The sequence below is a fragment of the Barbus barbus genome, assembly GCF_936440315.1.
Source record: "Barbus barbus genome assembly, chromosome: 48".
Lineage (NCBI taxonomy): Eukaryota > Metazoa > Chordata > Actinopteri > Cypriniformes > Cyprinidae > Barbus > Barbus barbus.
In genome coordinates this window covers 12,127,378-12,147,492 of record NC_136726.1, presented here as the reverse complement: position 1 = coordinate 12,147,492, position 20,115 = coordinate 12,127,378, and the positions used below count along the sequence as shown (strand labels likewise).

Sequence of the window (20,115 nt, the reverse complement as noted above, 5' to 3'; positions counted from 1 at the left end):
TTTGTTGGCACTCCCTAGTGAGCATATCCATGGCAACAATTATCACGCTTAAGCTTATTTATTTGCAGAAATTCTGAAGTGGCCATCAATTCATATATTCTTGTCTGCATTATATTATTCAGTGAATATGAGATGTTTTAAAGCCTGTTTACACCTCAAGAGTCAAAAAAGCAATTGCCACAATACCTCATAGTCACAACTTTATCTACCAATTTGACTTCAAATTTCACAATGACTGATGTGACTTTTTAAACTATTGGACTTTTTAAACTCTTTCATTGTCTCTTCTACCCCAGTGTAGTGACTGTGGTTTGATGGTAAGATGTAATTTTGTCTAAATTGCTTCTCTCCAACCATTTTCATATTAACTGTTGTTGATCTTCCCCCACATTCCTTGGATCCATACATCCTAGAACATATTCCCTCTAACAACTATCATGCACAAACATGAAAAAACGTTAGTCAGCCCTTCTCTCTTTTGATCTCGGAGAAATCAAATGTCATTCTTACCTGTCAGGTTTGTTCGTTTCATGTACATTTTCCCAGGAGCCAAAGCTTACAGACTGTCCTGCCTATTAGACAGTGACTGATCATGTGTCAAAGGAGGTATCGACTTGACTTATGATTTCAAGTTAGTCTTTATTCACATTTGGCATCCCTAAGCTGTAACATGTCCCTTGGTTAATTTAAGTAAAAATGAAAAGAAAAAAAAAACGAAAATAACTGAAATCCATCCATAAGTTGAAAACCATGTTACATGTCACAACAAGATATCACGTGATATCAGGATTAGAACTGATGTCCATGGAGTGATAGCTTTTCTTAGATTCACAGTGATAAAACTTGTTTGTCTCGTATAAGATGTCACATTTGACAAGAAAATGCAGGGGATTAATTGAATAACCTTTAAAACTCCTACGTAGGCTGGGTACAACTAGAGTTTGTTTTGTGTTGTTTTGATTACTTTTGTTTAATGGTTGTCGCAGCTTACAGAGGATCAGGATCATCCAGATAGCAAAGATGCCCATTTATCATGTGGTTCCAGTGAAACACTTTGACTTAATTTGATTCTCAGAAATGCCATGTGTCGCTGCTTAGTGGGCAGACAAATAACTTCCTAGTACACAGTGACAATAGAGGCAGAACACAAACATTTCTCAGAGCTTTTGATTAATAAAATTTCTATATATACCCTAGTGAAAAAATAAATATACTTAAATGTATTTGAAATGCATTTATGTCATGCTAAGTATACTACAAATAAATGTATATAATTTATGTACTTAATAAAAAATACCGTGCAGTTGTACTTTTGGTATACTAAACTGCTAAATTGGAACAGCTAGACTAATTTAGTTCGTTATGTGCTTAAATTGTTCGGAAATAGTGCTGAGGTCCACATAAAGATATACTGAAGTATATTTGATTGTGCAAAAGTGGAGCTATGGCAAGTATACTTTACGTACACTTTGCATTTAAATCCATTGACATTAATGACATTAAAACACATTTAGGCTAAATATTAAGAAGTGTGTCTGGCACACAAGTAGTACTCCAAATAAAGGTTAATTATGATTTTTTTTATATAAGTAAGTCTCGAGTGACATGTCAGTAAATGTATTGCTTTTTTTTTTTACTAAGGTTACGTTGCTTAACTTTTTTAATGTACCATTTGTCTTTTTTTAATGTATACATTTTAAAACTTTTTAAAGACAATTTGCATTTAATATAAATACTGTTTTAATATAAACACTTTTAGATTAAATCAATTAGAGATGTTTTATTAGCGAAAAAAAAATTAATGCTTCAAATTAGTTATAGAGAATTAAGTGCATGACCACTTGCAGCGATACATACAACAACAACAGTAACAAACACTGAATATGAACCAATGTTTGTAAAGAAAGAAAAATTTCCTTTCACAATTCCAATTTGGCCATTTGTCAGTTCCTTTTGAAATTTGAGGTTGAATTGGAAGGAATTGACACTTTATTAAATGTGTCAAAAACAAAAACAAAACAGTGTCACATTTAAGCCCCCTGAGTTTAAAAAAGTTTTTAAAGTTTCAGCCAACTATTACCATTCAATTTTTTTTTTAATACTGAAAAAGAAATGTTGGATGCACATGATGCATTGTGCTTATTTGACATATCTAAGGACATACCTTTTAGTTTGTCCATTTTTCACAGTTTTAATATAAATGCGGTTTTAAGTAAGCACACTGTAAGTTTTTAAAATCTGAAGTATTACACTTACAGTATATGAAGCATTGCAATATCTACATTCATGTTGACTCAGTGGTTCTTCTCTTTCCCAGTATAAAGCCTCATCTATAGTGCTAGTTATTTTGCATAATTTTACGTTCACTCAATAAACTGTCACGGTTTGGTTTCTGTTTAGTTTCCTTTTTGCCCTTATTTGGTATTTCTTGTTCTAGTTTCCAGTCATTAATTAATCATTCATTCTCATCACCTGTATTATTAATTATCTTGTTTCCTCGTTTGATTGATCCTTTAAAAGTCCTCTTTGTCAGAGCTTGATAATGTTATGATAATGTTGTTTAATGGTATAAGTGCATTGAAGCTGATTAAAAAGTTTCCGGTTTCTTTATTTCTTCGTCGAGCGCTCTTCTTTGATCCACAACCACACAGACCGTAACATAAACTTGACTGAACCCCAGGGGTGCATTCCATTCATAACAGTTTGTCAAGATAAACTGTCTTCAGCCTTATCTAGAGCACGTCTGGATTTTGAGTGATAATTCGATATCTAATTTGAGAGAGTGAGCTGCCAGGAAGAGACCATCTGTGGTTAATTCTTCAGCCGTACTTTTGATGTACAGTTTTATTTTAAAGGTAGGGCACCTCTCATAATCTTTGATCTTTTCATCTTTATCTTTTGAAACTTTGATGCATTTCATCCATCCCCTTTTTGTCTAAGTGGAATCTCACACAGCGGCTGATGCAAAGCGTGTGGCGCACACATTTCTCCAGTTAATGGCAGCGCATATGTCTTTATCCTTATTGAGGCACGCTCTAAATCATCATGTATGGAATCTTTATCTCGTATCAGCGTTTCAAAGCATCTAAACCATGCAGGGAATCTGTTAACCTTTCAGAGAAAAGCAGAGATCAAGCTATCAGGTCACTTTTAATGCTGACATAGACCAGCATTAATTGCCTTGCTGGTTTGGTGCCTGTTTTGGTGATCGCTATCTTGCTGGTTAAGGTAGTTAAGAAGCCTAGTGGGGATCACCGACCAAATCACAACATATGCTGGTCCTCTCAACTGGCTAACTTGCATTAAGCAAGCTGACCGCTTTCTAAATCCTCTGGTAATGGAACCGAAGCATCCTATTGGGTTTCCTCATGGACATCCTCCGAAGGAAGTCTGGGAAAAAGAGTTTTGAAAAGCTCTGGCTCTCCGTTTTTGTTGCCATGGAGAAGGGGGGGGAGCATTGTGGAGCTTTTAAGCATTTCGCGCCAAGCTGGGGGTTGAAGCACGGGCCCCTTTTGTGAAGTGGGGTGAGAAACAGGGTAGGGGGTGAAATGTGGGGGGCTTCTTAAATTCGAGGAGGAGGGAGGCATTGTCCACATGCAGATTTCTGTCAGTGAAGACAAAGCTGTTTGTGTGTTGAGACCTTAAAGGAAGGACACTGCTGAAAGAAGAGTTTTTTGCACTCACTTGGTGTCTGTCTGCTGAAAGAGCAGAGATCAGATGTGGATCAGCAAAACTTGTCACTTATGCACAGTATGTTTTGACTGGTGCTCCTGCGTGACAGTAAAACAGCAATCTCCATCACATCACTTGCTTGAAGCAGATTTTTATTTCAAAAGACAACGTGTGGTAATAATTGCAGAGTTGAATTACTCATAAATAGAGCTTAGCCGTATCTGTTCTTATTTTATAGACCCAACCGGTTGCTATTGGAAACCAAAAACTATTTAACAAAGAGTCAGGAATGGTGTATGGAGGTTTTTCATTGGACTGCATGAGTACAAAGGGCAAACTGGGCATTATCTTCTATAGCGCTAAGGCTTTGCTACTGAATTCCTTCCTTAACAATGAAATGAAATGATGATGCAATCGAGGCCAATTCTTTATTTTGTCTTAAGAATATTATACAATTATTACAGCCCAGCCAATCCATTGTTTCAAAGCTGCTGACCCGAAAATAAAATGCCTGTCATCATTTGCTCATGTTGATGTTGTTCCGAACCTGTATGACTTTTCTTTTCTTTCTATTGAGGAGTACAAAAGGAGTAGTTCAGCAGAATGTTCACACTGCTCTTTTACATACAAAGAAGGCATGGAGTGTCAAGTATCTGGCTGTCAAACTCTAAAAAGTTTGAAAGACATTATAAACGTGGTCTATATGACTTGTGCTACCATTCAAAAGTTTGAGGCCATTAAGGCTTTTTTTTTTTTTGCAAGGATGCATTAAATTGATTAAAAGTGACAGTAAAGACAAAAAAAAAATCTAAATCAAAATACATCCTGATCTTTTGAGCTTTCAAATAATCCTGAAAAAAAATTATCACAGTTTCCACAAAAATATTAATATTTTTACTGCATTTTTGATCAAATTAATGCAGCCTCATGACTGTAACAGACTTCTTTCAAAAACATTAATACATCTGGCCCCAAACTTTTATAATTCTCAATTTTCATACAGGTTTGAAATGTTCAAATTTGGCATGGTGTGATAACTTTATGAGAAATTTAAGAACCCATTGGACTATAATATTTTAGTCTGTTCCTCACAACACATTTGGTACAACTTCAGAAGCCATTTTGTGTTCAACGGAAGACTGAAAATGGGTTTGAAATGACATGAACGTAACTAAATAATGACAACTTTTACTTTAGGTGAACTATTCCTTTAAGTTTTGATTTATATCAAACTTAAGCAATCTTGTTTTTGAAAGAGCTCATCTAATGCAGAGCAATGAAGGCGGAAGCTTCCAGGTTATTTGGTGGCATCTGCATTTTACTGCATTTTTAAATAAAGGCTTTTAAGGTCTATAATGTATTAATATTTTATATAAGTGCTTCAAACCTTGGAGACCTTTAGTAGATACTATGACATAGAAGCACTTTCACATGTCTCTTGGCCTTGGGCAACATTAATAGTGCTGCCCATAAAATCCACACCTTGCTGGGTTGCATTTCACTGCGCTCCCCTCTGTTTTATGTATGTGCTTGGAGGGATCAAAGCAGACCTGCCACTGATGATGTTAACAAGAATCACAACAGATTCATGAGGGAGGCTGAGGTGTGGTCTCCATTATCAGTCTATGCACTCTGTGGAAAGAAACTTCTCAGAGTGCAACTTACCACATTCCACACAAGCCATGCCAAGGCAAAAGCTTTTAATAGGCCTTAAGAAGGAACGTAGGATTTGAATGAAGGATAGCTGTGTGAAACAAGCAAGAAACAAAGAAACAATTGAAACTATTTCAACAACATAGAATGATAATGTGGCATCTTTAAGAAATAAACAAACACTGTGTTTACAATAAGGATGCACAATATATTTGCACCATATTTATTATCAAAAGTTTCAGAGATTTTTGCTTCAGAATTATGACTTTGTCAGAATTTTGACTTTTTGTTATGATTATGACTTTATCCCAATTTTGACTTTATAATTCTGATTTAGTATGTAATAATTTTGTCTTTTACGTATCTCATATTTATGTCTAAATATATAAAAATTTCAACACTTTTGTCACAAGTGTGATTTTATCTCATACTTGAAACGTTTTGTATCATATTTTTAACTTTTTACAATTCTAATTTGATGTCATAATTTTGAGTTTTTTGTCTCATAATAATGATTTACAGTTTTAATGTTTTGCAATAATTTTGACTTGTCATGACTTCATCCCAATTTAGACATTTATATCACAATTTCAACTTTTATATTAGAATTCATAATATGTAATCATAATCATAATGTCATAATCTTGACATTTTAATCTCATAATTATGACTAAATATTTCGTTTTAACATTTAATCTCATTATTTAAAATATTTCTCAATTTGGACTTTTTAAAATCATAATTTTCTACTTTTATATTATAACTCTGACTTGGTATGTCATAACTTTTTATGTCAGAATTTTTATATCATTATGACTAAATCTCGCAATTTAGACTTTTTATTTAATAATTATGAAATTTTTTCAACTTTTTATCATATTTTGTCTTTTTATCTCATACTTATACCTTAACATGTCATAAGCTTAATCTCATAATAATGATTTACAGTTTTGACTGTTAATAATTTGACTTTTTATACAATTTTAACTTTTTGTCATAATTACGAGTTTCTACTTTTTATATAAATTTCATTTATACTATAATTCATACTTACAATGTCATAAATTTGACTTTTTATCCCATCATTATAATTTAGTGATGGAAATGTGATTTGAGTCCTCTCAAAAGCTTGATGAATTTTCAGAGGGGTACATCCCTGCCTTCAATGCCTTGTGCACTCAGTAGCTTTTCTCTCTCAGCTGTGCCTATTGTGCGCCAGGCACCAGTTGGCTCGGCTTCGCACATATTTAGGTCAGCCGTCATCCGTGATGTTGCTGTGGCCATTGCTGGTGAAGCAGGACATGTGTCTTGGCGTTGGCTAACTGATGCTTTGGCAGGAGGTTTTTGTCAGTCTCTGCTACTGTTGCACCAGCCAACTGCCAATCAGCTGTCCAAGTATATGTTCCCACATGCTTCTTGAGGAGTGTTTAAGGATAGATGACTGAAAAGAGAAAAATAAGTCTGGTGTGTTTGTATTCTGGGCTTTGTATTCTCACCCCGCGATACTCCATATTTAAAGCATTAGATCATCCATAAATGACAATTTTGTCATTATTTATGCACCCGCATTCTGATCCAAACCCGTATGGCTTTATTTCTTCCATGGAACACAAAAGAAGAGGTTTAGCAGAATGTTCTCCATAAAATCAACAAAAATAGTCCAGTAGTCTGTATATTTTTAGTCTGTTTTTATTAAATCTGAATTGTTATCAGTTTTGGGTAAGTTACTCTACAAAAAGGAATTAATTACTGCCTACTAATTATGTCTTCAACAGTGTGATTAGATTATTGTACTAATTACTCTCTCTAAAATGTATTGCATTGTTTATTACTTATACTTTCTAAATATATCAACCTTGACCAAGGATAGACAAGAAAAACTGCACTTTTAATTCTTTCAAATAAAAATATCAAATTAGTGCTGGGCAATGATTAATCGCGATTAATCACTTCCAAAATAAAAGTTTATATAATATATTTGTTTGACCTATGTATATTTATTATGTATATATATAAAGACACACACACACAGTATATATTTTGAAAATATTTGCATGTACTTATATATATATATATTTAATATATGAACATAATATTTTTTCTGAAATATATAATAATAAATACATGCGTGTGTGTGTGTGTATTTATATATGCACAATAAATATACACAGTACACACACATTATGTACACAAAATTTTTTATTTTAGATGCGATTAATCAATGCTAAATTATTCTTGAGCTGACCAAAGTATTTAAAGGGAGAAATTTTAACAATAAAAACATTCTAACATTAGATGCAAAATAGATAATAGATAAATAGATAATTTTTATGTTAAATCCACCATTGTTTTGAATAAAGAATTGTGCTATAATCTATACAGTATTTAATGCAATTACATCAGAAGTAATTGTTATTAAATTACAGAAAAATTAAGAATTACTTTTTTAAGGGAAAAGTCATTAAATTAGAGTTACTAATTACTTAGTAATGCATTACACCCAACACATTGTTATTTGCTGAAAAATGTCTTCACTGCTTCTCACACCTCATCAATAAAAAAATATATATATATATTATTATTGTTTATTAAAAAATGCTAGGATTTTTTAAAAATAAATATCTTTGAAAAATATCTTAGGTATGAAGAATCGTTGCTGTAAAAAGGCAACTTGTTCTCATGACAAATCACAGTAAATTGTACTAGATGGCAAAATTGTACAAAAATGTGCAACTCAAACAAACATATCCACGATTTTGATAGGGGAAAAAGCCGTGTGTTGTACTTTTTGTAGGAGCTAAGTTACATGATATCATACAATCTCAGCATTTTGTGCAGAGAGTTTGTTAAAAGAGGCCTTTAGACTCAAATCTTTGATTCATTCTATCTACATGGTTGGTTACCAGTTAGTAACCAGGGACCGGTTGCACCAGCTGTACGTAAGTTACAACTTAGCCTAGTTTTGACGTAAATGGGCACTAAGTTACAAATTACGCACTACTAAATATTTGTTTGTTGCACCATTACACTTAGTTGAAGTGTAACTCTATAAACGTATAAACGAAATATTTACGGAAGCGTCTGGTCAGGAGTAACTGTTGGAATAAAATAGCAGACTGAGTGAACTGCATCAATACACTCTTGGCATTTCTTATGTTTTTTTTCTTTCAGTATTTATTGATCCTTATTTATTTCAAATATAGTTTCTGAATGTTATTTACATATAAAATAGCTTATATATAGACTAATGTTATTAATGTATCGTTTTTAATGGAAACTTGTTTTTACCGTTGGTATACGTGAGGCAAAAGTAGTTAGAATGAAGGATAAATTAAAATTCATAGCATTTAATCAAGTTCTGCTCGCGTATTTGAAGGTTTCTATTGGATGATTTAGGGTAAACGTCATATTATGCGACTACGCATTATTTTACGGAGATCTTACAAACTACTAGCTACGTCCTGCCTTACGAACAACTGGTGCAACCAAATAATGTATAGATTTAGTTACAAACTAGCTAGTAGTTACTAAGCCTCTAGTGTGGACTTAACGTTCTAATTTAAGTAAGAACTTACGAATGGCTGGTGCAACTCTACGCTGGAAACTGAGATTGACATTATCTATAGGACAGTTTAGCACTTCATCCCTCGGAAAACACCATCCCGAAAAGCTGCCCTGTGTGTTTGCCTTCGTTCTCAGATTGTTCGAAAAGAAAACTGAACATGACACTTGCTCTTTGCCGAGGCTGTAAACACTGTCACAGCTCAGTGGTCCTGCAAAGGAGTGTATTGGCAAGTGAAACTGTGAACATTTCAACCTAGTTTACTTTGCTAGTGTCATAATCTTCGCCATCGGTTTTGGGAGAGTCGATGAAGCCGGGTTTTTTGTGGTACAGTGGTCTCTAGGCTGCTTTTCCATTTAAACGTACAATGTTTTGCTTTGTTTTCTTGTTCAGCAAACTCTGGAATCAGTCGGTACAGTTTCTCCTCTGGACCACCCACACTTGTGTATAATATTCGTATTAACACAGCGATTCCTATTTGATCGTATAGACAGATTTTGGAGTCTTATCATTCTTTTGTACTAGCTGTTTCTTGGAGGCGATCCAAGATCATACCTGTAGGCCAATTTATTATTTGTGGGACAACTTTGAGAATGATCTGTTTGTTGAACACTTCTTCTGGTGGGAAAAACTAGGCTTGGCAATTAACAGTTTTGCATATTTCATGTCTATGCCATTTTATTGTTTGAGGACATTTTCATGACTTTTGTATGATACACATTTTGCCAGTGAAAATTACTAGTTAATATGTCTGTAATAAATGAATGACAGCAGTAGTGCTTTCTTCAGATTCTGTTTAGAGAAGTGCTTGGATCAGTTTTCATCGGAGCCTTATTGTAAAGTGTCTCTGTAATATTTTATTATATGCCAGAGTGTTTGTTATGCTTTATAAGCACTTACTGGTAAGAGAATCAACAGTGAGAGAGAGACTTAATGCATTTCAGAGTGGCTGTAATATACAAAGTTGAGATTTTATTGCAGACCTCGTTAAAGGAAATGTTAAAAGCAAGAAAGCACTTAGCACATACATTATTCTCTTCTCAGTATAAGGATCAGATTTCTGGCATGATTTAGCAAGTTTATTAAGCATATTTAAAAGAAACATAGTTTAGTAGTTTATGGGATTATTGAGTATTATGAACACAATGGAACAGGATGTGGCCTGTTATGAGGTCCTTCCCCTTGCAGAAAATGTTTACTTGTGGGAGAATTGTGATTTAGTATGTGACAAATTTGTGATTTGCTAAGATTGCACGTTTGCCAGAATATTCCATTTTTTATAAAGCATAAAGTTAGGAAATTATTTTTAGGCTGTGAATCGATTACAAAAATTTATGTGAAATCTGCATGATATATGGTTAATTAATTAAATAAGGTCAAAATATTTTAAATATCTACACTAAAAAAAAATGTCTGGCATAGGAAGTACTTTTTAAGTCATGTTTTATGATCACTAACATTGTGCATTTTTATATATATAAAAAAATTATATAAGTTATATTGAGAAAAAGTTGAATTGCAAACAAAGTGCATCACAAAGTGCAACACATTTAATTGAATGTGTTTGCATGGTATTTTGCCTGCATGGTTAAATGTGTGTGCGTACAAGAGAGAAACTCCTTGTTGTGTCTGCAACTGCGTGTCTGGCTAAGCTGACAGTATGTGAAAGGACGGTGTAACAGAGTGGAAACATGTCCTCATTGTCCTGCAATTATAGCTCTCTCCATTCACATGACAGAGGGGCCCTTTACACTAGGAACCCGCAATTGCTACAAGAGAATACACTGGACCATGAACAATACCTGTCAAACTAAAGGACAGAGCAAATGTGACACAGCGGCCAGACTTAGATGCTTTTGCTCTTAACCATTTGGTAATGATAAAGTGGAGAGGAAAGAAATGGAAGGTGGATTTCTTTTTTTTTGTTGCTTTTTTTGCTTACCAAGTCAGGGAAGTAGTTCAGGTTTTTTTTATTTGCTCTGCCAACATTTCCAATGGCCCCACCACTAACTAACTAACTAATTAACTAAAATAAATAAATGGATAATAGTAGTTATTATAATAATAACAATATTTATTATTTGTTTGTTTGTAGCTTCCTTACTATTAACAACAATAATAATAATAATAATAATAATACCACTAATAATAATGATAATATTTGATAATGATTTTTGTAAATTTTTGTAAAATTTGGTCACATATAAAAATATACTTGTATACAAATAATATGCATGTATGTGTCTATAAATAATAAATAAACAGTTTATTTATTTATCATCATAATTGTATATTATTATTATTATTATTAGTAGTAGTAGTAGTAATACACTTTTATTTAAATAATAATAATACATGTTATATTATTATTATTATTATTAGTAGTAATAATAATAATAATAATAATGCATTTGTATTTTTTGCAATATGTTTCAGGAATATTATAAATATACTTGTTCAAGTAAGTATCAGAATTATTTATTCATATTTTTACTTGTAAAAAAATATATTATAATATTGAAACCAATGGTAATGGTAAACATTTATTAATTTGTTTATATATTGTTGCACTTGTTGTTATTAATAATAATAATGTTGATTGTAATAAACTTTATTTTTTTACAGTATCATTTTTATAGTATCAGATAAATTAAAAATATATTCTTAAATTCAAATAAGTATATGAATAATATATTCACATTTTCCCTGTTTAAAAAAAACAGATATTCACCTCTCCACACCAAACTTTTCAAACATATTTTTCTTTTTGTGTCCACAGTTATAGTATTGCTTTACAGTAAGCTGGTTGTATTGCTGTTCAAACAGTGGGGGAAAAAAAGATCATAACTCAACTGTGAAGGTCAAAATGCTTGGTGAACAATCACAGAATTAAGCTCCATGTTCCAGCATGTTCTCAAAGTTCATCTCACTCACAAGAATGTAAACTTACCACCTGCCAGCCACTGCCATGCCATTCATTTCAGTTTAAACATTAACCAAGTCTCTCAATGTGCCTTTGTGTCTTCACAGATGGACTCCACCAGGTCTCGGCCCTCTGCACCCTACGTGTGACTATCATAACGGATGACATGTTGACGAACAGCATCACCGTTCGTCTGGAGAACATGTCTCAAGAGCGTTTCCTCTCCCCCCTGCTGTCACTTTTTACTGAAGGCGTAGCCGCAGTCTTATCCACCAGTCCTGATGGGGTCTTCATCTTCAATGTCCAAAATGACACTGACGTTAGCGGCAGCATTCTCAACGTCACTTTCTCAGCCCTACTCCCGGGTGGAGCTCCAGGACGTTATTTCCCATCAGAGGAGCTGCAGGAGCAGCTGTATCTGAACCGTACGTTGTTGACTCTGATCTCAACTCATCGCGTCCTGCCGTTTGATGATAACATCTGTTTGCGGGAACCCTGTGAGAACTACATGAAGTGCGTAGCTGTTCTGAAGTTTGACAGTACAGCTCCCTTCGTGGCATCTAACACGGTTCTCTTCAGGCCCATACACCCCGTGAACGGGTTACGCTGTCGATGTCCTGACGGTTTCACTGGAGACTACTGTGAGACAGAGGTGGACCTTTGTTACTCAGGCCCGTGTCAGAACAACGGGAAGTGCCGCAGTCGAGAGGGGGGTTACACCTGTGAGTGCCCACAAGATTTTACAGGTCAGTATCTGGTTATCCATCAATCCATCCATCCATCCGTTTATATGTATTTGTCTATCCATCTATCTGCCTGTCTGTCTGTCTGTCTGTCTGTCTGTCTGTCTGTCCACTCATCCATCCATCCTTCGATCTGTCTGTCTATGTATCTGTTTGTCTGTCTGAATCTGTCCATCCATACATCCATCTATCTATCTGTCTATGAATCTGTCTATCCATCTGTCCGTACATATTTCTGTCTGTCTGTCTGTGTATCCATCCGTCTGTCTGTCTGTCTGTCCGTCCGTCCGTCCGTCCGTCCGTCCGTCCGTCCGTCCATCCATCCTTCTATCTGTCTGTCTATGTATCTGTCTATAAATCGATCTGTTCATCTATCCACCCGTCCATCCATCTAGCTGACTGACTGTCTGTCTGTCCATGTGTCTATCCATCCGTCCATCTGTCCGTAAATTATTCTGTCTGTTTGTCCATCCATCTGTCCATCTATCATTCAAAATTAGGAAGTGAATGCAGATTTCAACGGCATTCCAATTTCAGGTTTAAATGGCAACCACTTCTATACCCAATTCATTATCGGTGTGGAAGTAATACTACACTTTTTCTAAAATGGCATGATTTGAGGTATGTCAAAAAAGTTACATGCTAACAGATAGTGGTTTCTTCACATCTCTAACCTAATTCCAAGCAATAGTGAGCTAATAGTGATGTATGCCACAGCAAACATCACAAAAAAAAAAAAAAAAAAAAAATTGTGTGATTTGTGTGTAGCTGACTGCTAATTGGTTGCAAATTGTCCCCTTTTAAGTTGCTCAGACTTGTGAGAGCGTCATTAGTTTTGCTTCTGTCATAACTTGAATGGAGATCTGCTCTTGGGGGATGGAATAATCCTGTGTAAATTTGACAGCAGGAATGGCACCCAGACCCTCAGTCCCAAGGTTCACAGTTCCTGCACTGGATCATTCACTTTGACAGCTTTTGTCTGTTTGTCAGCTCAGGTTTCTGGACTACAGTAAAGAGTAGTGAACCTCTGCCCTCTCAAGCCCTCAGGTAGTATGTGGTCATAACTAGAGGTGTTGACAGTGGCCTCTGTAGTTCCTCTCATGGGTTTCTCTCATTACAGAGTAATGTATCCGTGTAATTCCTCCGAAATGAGGGATTATCTGACCGCCATTTGGATCATTACCTCTTTGGAACCTCTTTTGTGTGTCCCAGTCGACATAGTTCCTCTGGGCCCAGATATTGTCAAGGTAATGGCAGGTACACAATGGTGCGCACACCGATCTGGCCAGAAATCAGAGATACAGGATTACAAGCGCAACAAGGTAAAGTCCTCCAAGCAAACCTCAGATGTTTGTTCTGAGGCTACTGCGTTTGTCAGCATTGTGATGGATTTTTGCCGAGATTGCTATCGTCATGTTTCTGTGTCCTGTGCGGATATGTCCATCTCAGATGAAAGCAAACCACACACAGGGTCCAAAATAACACATAGAAAGTGAAAAATTAGCTGTGGAGAGTAAAATACAGTTATAAATGGGTATATGATCTAAGACATACAAACTGTCTAATTCTAACAACTTTTATGTCAGTGGAAAATATGTCCTCAGAAGTTTATTTCTGGATCCTGTTTATTTGAGGAAGTTGAATGTGGTGAATCATATGAAATACTCACAGTATGCTGCTAAATTTTAAAAATGTAGAACAAAATCACAATGTGTCAATGAATGATTTATGTATGAAGCTGTAGATGAACCAGTCATGCACAATTTTCCACAAATATGCTAAAAAAAAGTTTAAATAACTAATTGTTAGTTGTCTTTTTTAATTAACAGTATATTTTAATGCTAAATACCGTTTAAGGCTAGAAAGCAATATTTATTTAGCATCTATCTATCTGTATATCAATCTTAACAAACTTTACTTGTTTTGTTAAATGATTCTGTAAAAATGATTCTGGTAATTCTGGTATGGTTATAGAATTTCTTTGAAGGTCAATTCTTTTTAATTCTACTCTCCATTCCAAATTGAACCTGCTGTCAACAGGTGTGGAAAAAATAAATTTTTGGACCCTGTACACACATACACAGACACTTATATGAAAATGGGGCTAAAAAACCTCTCAGGAAACAAGATTATCAGATTTATATTGCAATATAAAGCAAGGCAGTCTTACTTTCAGCTGTGCCCTAAAATCAGTCTCAGAATTGTATGTATTGATAAATATCAAAGGAGCCCTCTGGCAAACATCTACCTGTAACAATGTGAATGATGTCACTTTTGCTTGCGGCATCTTCCAATAGCGAGTCATCATGGGTTCACCCCACATCTCATGTCACATTACAAGAGACTAGCGGAGCATAACAGGTGTCTTACAGACCACCAGGGCTCTTTCATTGTTCTTCCATTGCTTGGCAGTGGTCCTGTTTCTTTAGAGCATGAGCAAAGGTTAGTCTGGGTCAGTGAGCACAGCGGCCTGCCTGGAATCACTAAGCATGGTGCTCAATGGTCTCTCTGAAGTCTTCTCGTTTAGACAGAACTGGAAGCCATTGTCCTGTCGGGGCTAAAACTAAGCTCACTGAAGTGATTGGGTTAGAAGGTTGGGTTAAGAGAACAAGTTTCCAATTATTATTTGAAATTGAGTTCCACGGATGAATTGCACCTAGTATGTGTTAGTGGATGCATGAAATCTGGGTTTATTACCTTATTTTGCATGGCTGGAATGAGAGTTTTCTTGAAAATACAGGTTCTGGCATTGATGGTTCCATGAAGAACCTTTAACATCCATGAAACATTTCCATTCCATTTCACAATAAGGAAATATAAAATAGAAAAAGGTTTTTCAGATTAGTAAAATCTTGGGTATTTTCTTTTCAGGAGAGCGCTGTGAGGTGAATACGCATTCAGGCCGGTGTGTTCCTGGTGTGTGTAAGAACGGTGGCAGGTGTGTGGACCTGCTGGTGGGAGGTTTCCTGTGCCAGTGTCCCGACGGCGAGTTTGAGAAGCCCTACTGCGCGATGACCACACGCAGCTTCCCTGGCCAGTCCTTCATCACCTTCAGAGGCCTGAGGCAGAGATTCCACTTCACCCTCTCCTTTACGTAAGTAAACCATCTAGAGTTACTCCATCCATCAGTTTATACACCCACCCATCCGTCCATGTACTTAACACTCCTGTCAACAATGTCTCTTTTCCAAGGGTTATTATTTAGCATTTTCAAATCTTATTGATTTAAATATTACAATAAAAATATCTCAGTAATATTACAATAATATTAAAAGAGCTATTAAAATAAAAAGCTCTTATACTAAATAATAAATACAATAATAAATTGTATTAATATAATACTATTTTAAAAAAGATCTCAATGAATAATAAATAAAATGATCGATTGTATGAATAAAAATAATGCTTTTCTATTTAATATTATTTTTAAATGTTTTAATGTTATTTTACATTTCAGTTCAGTTTTTGTTTTTAGGTTTTGATAGTTTCAGTTTAGTTTTGTTGTATTTCATTTTTATATATTTTTATGTCACGTTTAGTTAATTACATCTAATTCTCATGCAAGTTGTGTCCTGGAAAAATGCCCTGCACAAAAACAAAAACAAATGTGAGGGTAAATACCTGTTTAACCTTCTCTACGTCTCCTCACTTACTATGGCATTTATTAATTACTATGCAACTGATCTAGCAAATTAGACACCGTTGCATATCAACCACACGATTTCTTCTCATGTCAAACATGAAAACAGGATGCCACGTGTGGTGAGGCATCTTTGTTCAAACTTCCTGTGAGTCTGCCCCTTTGCCATGTGCTATCTGACACCTGTCCTTGCAAAAATCCCAGGTGCCCGCACCACAGGGCCAACTGAGATACCAGAGGTTGGCAAACATCAGAGTATCAGTTTCCCCCGTCCATTACCTCTATCTGTGTCTCTTGGCAGGTTTTATCGCTTCCTTTTCCTCCACTCCCTATCTCTTTTTATTCTTCTGTCAAGCCGGCATGTTTGTGTTGTGAATGATCTTTGGACGTTCCTGAGCTTTTTTTCCTGCTCTTGATTTGTGGATCAGAAATGAATATTCATTCAAATGGAATGTCTGATTAAAATATGATAAATCTGGATTAAAACTAAAAGATTAAAACTAATTGATGAAACGTTTTTTTAAATGGCCTGTGGATCCTAATTTGCACTTTGAATTGAACAAGCTAATAATTATGCATTAAAGTCTGAATTGAACAAGCTACTGTAATTATGGTCATAATTAAAGTTTTATTATTTTTTCATTCATAGGTTTGCTACAAGGGAGAGAAACGGCCTGCTCCTATATAATGGCAGGTTTAATGAAAGGCATGATTTCATTGCGATTGAAATTATTGAAGAGCAAATTCAGCTGACCTTCTCTGCTGGTAAGTAAGACAATTAATTAAAAACATTTAAATATATACAATTTTAAATAATAATTACAATTTTAAAAACAGAACCCAGTGTTTTGGTGTAATAAAAACCCCAAAAAAGTTTTTTTATTTTTTTTTTATTTTAATGATATTACAGATATTGCTTCACAAATTATTATTTTTTTAATAATAAACTAAATTTTTTTTGTATTGGATCAAATTAGTAAAAATCTATTTTCATTTGTTTTGTCGTTTTGTTTTTTTGTCGTTTTGTTGTTTTCTCATTTCGTTTTTTTTGTTTGTTTTGTTTTTGTGTCTGCTCAAACTACAAACAACTAAATGGGTTTTAGTCAGATTTGAATCTAAACAAAGCTAATTTTTTGAGTGTCATACCTCAAACATAAGTGCGTATGGATGTGTCCAGAGCTGTGCCAAAGGAAGCAGGTGGCCAAAGAGCAGTAAAACACACTTCCTCTGTCTACCTGTTCCTTTGTTTTGTCAAACCTCACACATCAAGAGTTACTGTCCGGTCAGTGAGCGTGAAATACCACGTCCCGTCTCTTTAACGGGTCAGAATTATTTCCAAAGGAAATACGACAGTGGAATTCATCCCTAGAGCGTCTTAGTATAAACAGATGGTTGTTACGTCTTACTACAACACTGAGGGTCACCCGTCCACATGAGCTGAGAATAAAGACAGTGAAAGGCATTTCCTCCACTCTCCTGGAATGTAAAACATCAAACAACACCGCGATTCTGGTAAATTATGAACCCTCATTAGGTCAAAGGTCCGTCCCAGTTTACTAGCCATCACTCAACATAAATGAGTAGGAGAGAGAAATAAACAACTAAGATATTTGACATTGTATGCACTGAAGTGCTGTCATGGGAGGTCCTGACACACTATTATCTCCTCGATAATGATTTACTTATTTTGTCCACTAGACTGGAAAAATGCCACACAAATGAAAATCATCAAGGTGCTTTGGAGCCATTTAATTAGTTTGGAATTTTTGCTATGGGGAATTGTATTGCATTTTATGTTAAGTGTTAAGCTATATATACATATGTGTGTGTGTGTGTGTGTAGCATTTATAACTTATATAAGATTTAGGCCTATATTAATTATATAAATATTATTGTCTATTTATATTCATTTTGTTGTCATGAAAATATATATTATACATGTTTAAAAAAAATTTTTTTTTTCATTATCCAATTATCACTAGCAGAATTACTTTTTCTTGAATTTCAGCAGAACTGGTTTCTTCTTTCTTGTTCTTTCTTTTTAGGAGAAACTAAAACCACGGTGACTCCATTTGTAGCTGGTGGGGTTAGTGATGGACAATGGCACACAGTACATCTACATTACTACAACAAGGTAAGTCATTTGTACTGAACACAATAAGAATGGTTAGTGAAGGAAAACCATTGGGGCTCATTCATGAAATCATGAAATTTGTGTAAATCTTTCACGAATCCATTTTTGAATACATTATTGAAGTGATGACATCACATTCTGTAAGAATAGTTTTACAAACAATTTACACTAATTTGCTCTGTCTGTGATTAATGAATGAGTGAAAAAATGCTTAATTTGGTATTAAAACTATAAATATAATTTACATTGGGATATGTTAACAAAATAATTATTTTAGGTCAAATCAGGTAGAATATTAGAAATATTAAAAATGTGTGCTAAAATCGCCACTTTTTTCCAGTTAAAGTCCATTATGACTTTACTGTGTTTGCACTTCAGTCAAATTATTAGTCTAGAGAAAGTCAGAGCTTCACAAGTCGCGTGTTTCTTGATGAGATCAGTGTGTCCATATTTCATGAAAGAAGACACGTGATATCAGCGGCATCTCTAGCTGTATCAAAGTTCACAGCATCTTCTAAGAACTGCAGTCAAAAGAAACAGCTTGTATTTCTGCTTCTTTGATCCCGTTCAGTTTTCAAACCCTCATATTTCAGTTGCTGAGATGCAGCATTTATGAAGTTTGGTGCGTGTGTAATACGTCATGTGTCATGTTTCATGGCCAAAAGCTAGGTGCGTTTATTCTGTTACCCAAGCATCTCATTACACAGCGTCTCGTTTTTAAGAGTATGTTGTAACCCATAGTGTTAGTATTATTTAATACGGTATTAAATTCTTGTTCTTTGTGTTTTGAAACAAATAGTTCTCGAGTGTTTTGCTGTTTGTTGTGGCTCAATTGCAAATACCTCACCATATTGTAGTTGCACAAGCAATTAATTCTGCTTCAATACATTAAGCTCTCATCAACCCATCTTATGTTCCTTAATGACCTTTTAGTAACCTTATTTCCATGCTGCCTAACTTTAAAACAGTATTTGTTCATAAAGAACATAGCTGAGTCTGTCACAGTATTCCTGAATTGAATCATAGTGAAGCTTTAGAGAATCTCACTGAAGTCTCTTCAGAAAGAAACGTTTGTCCCTGAGGGATGACAGTCAGCATGCTGTGAGTTTCTATTTTTGAGGGTCTATAATTTCTTTGATTTTTTTTTAATCCTCTACACAAGTTGCACTAAACTGATGAAAGGCTGAAAAAGTAAAAAAATAAAGTCATTAATACCAGTGGCTGCAACCAGAATGTGTCTAATATACTGTATGTAAGTTAGCAAGTGTATTATTGGATTGGAGCACTATTTATACTTGTAAACGCTTATGAAAAATCACACCCTAAAGCCGTCTATTGAGATTCAATGCCACTTTTCCCCATGCGTATGTCGTGTTTGCCCCATTGTGGCCGTAGCTCCCCCTTAACCCGTCACTTAAAGAGTCCAAGTTCAATATAGTCCGATGGGGAACGCAGACAATAGCTGATCCCCTGTTGAGTTAATCCGGGACTACAATAACACGCTCTGAGTTTCTAAAAGCGCCAGATGGCACACGTTTTTTTTCTGTTGCACTTAAACATAAAAACGCCCCAGCCTATTATTGTAAATCTCCAGAATATGCTTTTTATTTCATGAAGTTGTGCTCCATCTGGAGCCTCGTCCATATGGTAAGGTTGTGGTCAAGTACGGAAATCCATCTTACCAAAATCTATCTCTATTTTGACATTTCAAAAGTTTCTAACAATATTCAATTGCTAAGCGATTGTGAGATGGTGACTCAAAAACTATGTAAATAACTTCGGTTTGAC

General features: G+C 34.9%; 1 protein-coding gene across 1 annotated transcript in view; it reads left to right on the top strand.

Moving 5' to 3' along the window:
• Positions 1 to 20,115, top strand: part of LOC306866274 (cadherin EGF LAG seven-pass G-type receptor 1-like) — a gene marked incomplete at its 5' end in the record, with an annotated part of 52,067 nt that overhangs the window by 3,811 nt on the left and 28,141 nt on the right. Inside the window, 4 exons of the mRNA XM_079411366.1 lie at positions 11,918 to 12,556; positions 15,425 to 15,647; positions 16,843 to 16,958; positions 18,239 to 18,327. Coding sequence (XP_079267492.1) covers positions 11,918 to 12,556; positions 15,425 to 15,647; positions 16,843 to 16,958; positions 18,239 to 18,327 — 1,067 coding nt within the window. The remainder of the gene's footprint in view (positions 1 to 11,917; positions 12,557 to 15,424; positions 15,648 to 16,842; positions 16,959 to 18,238; positions 18,328 to 20,115) is intronic.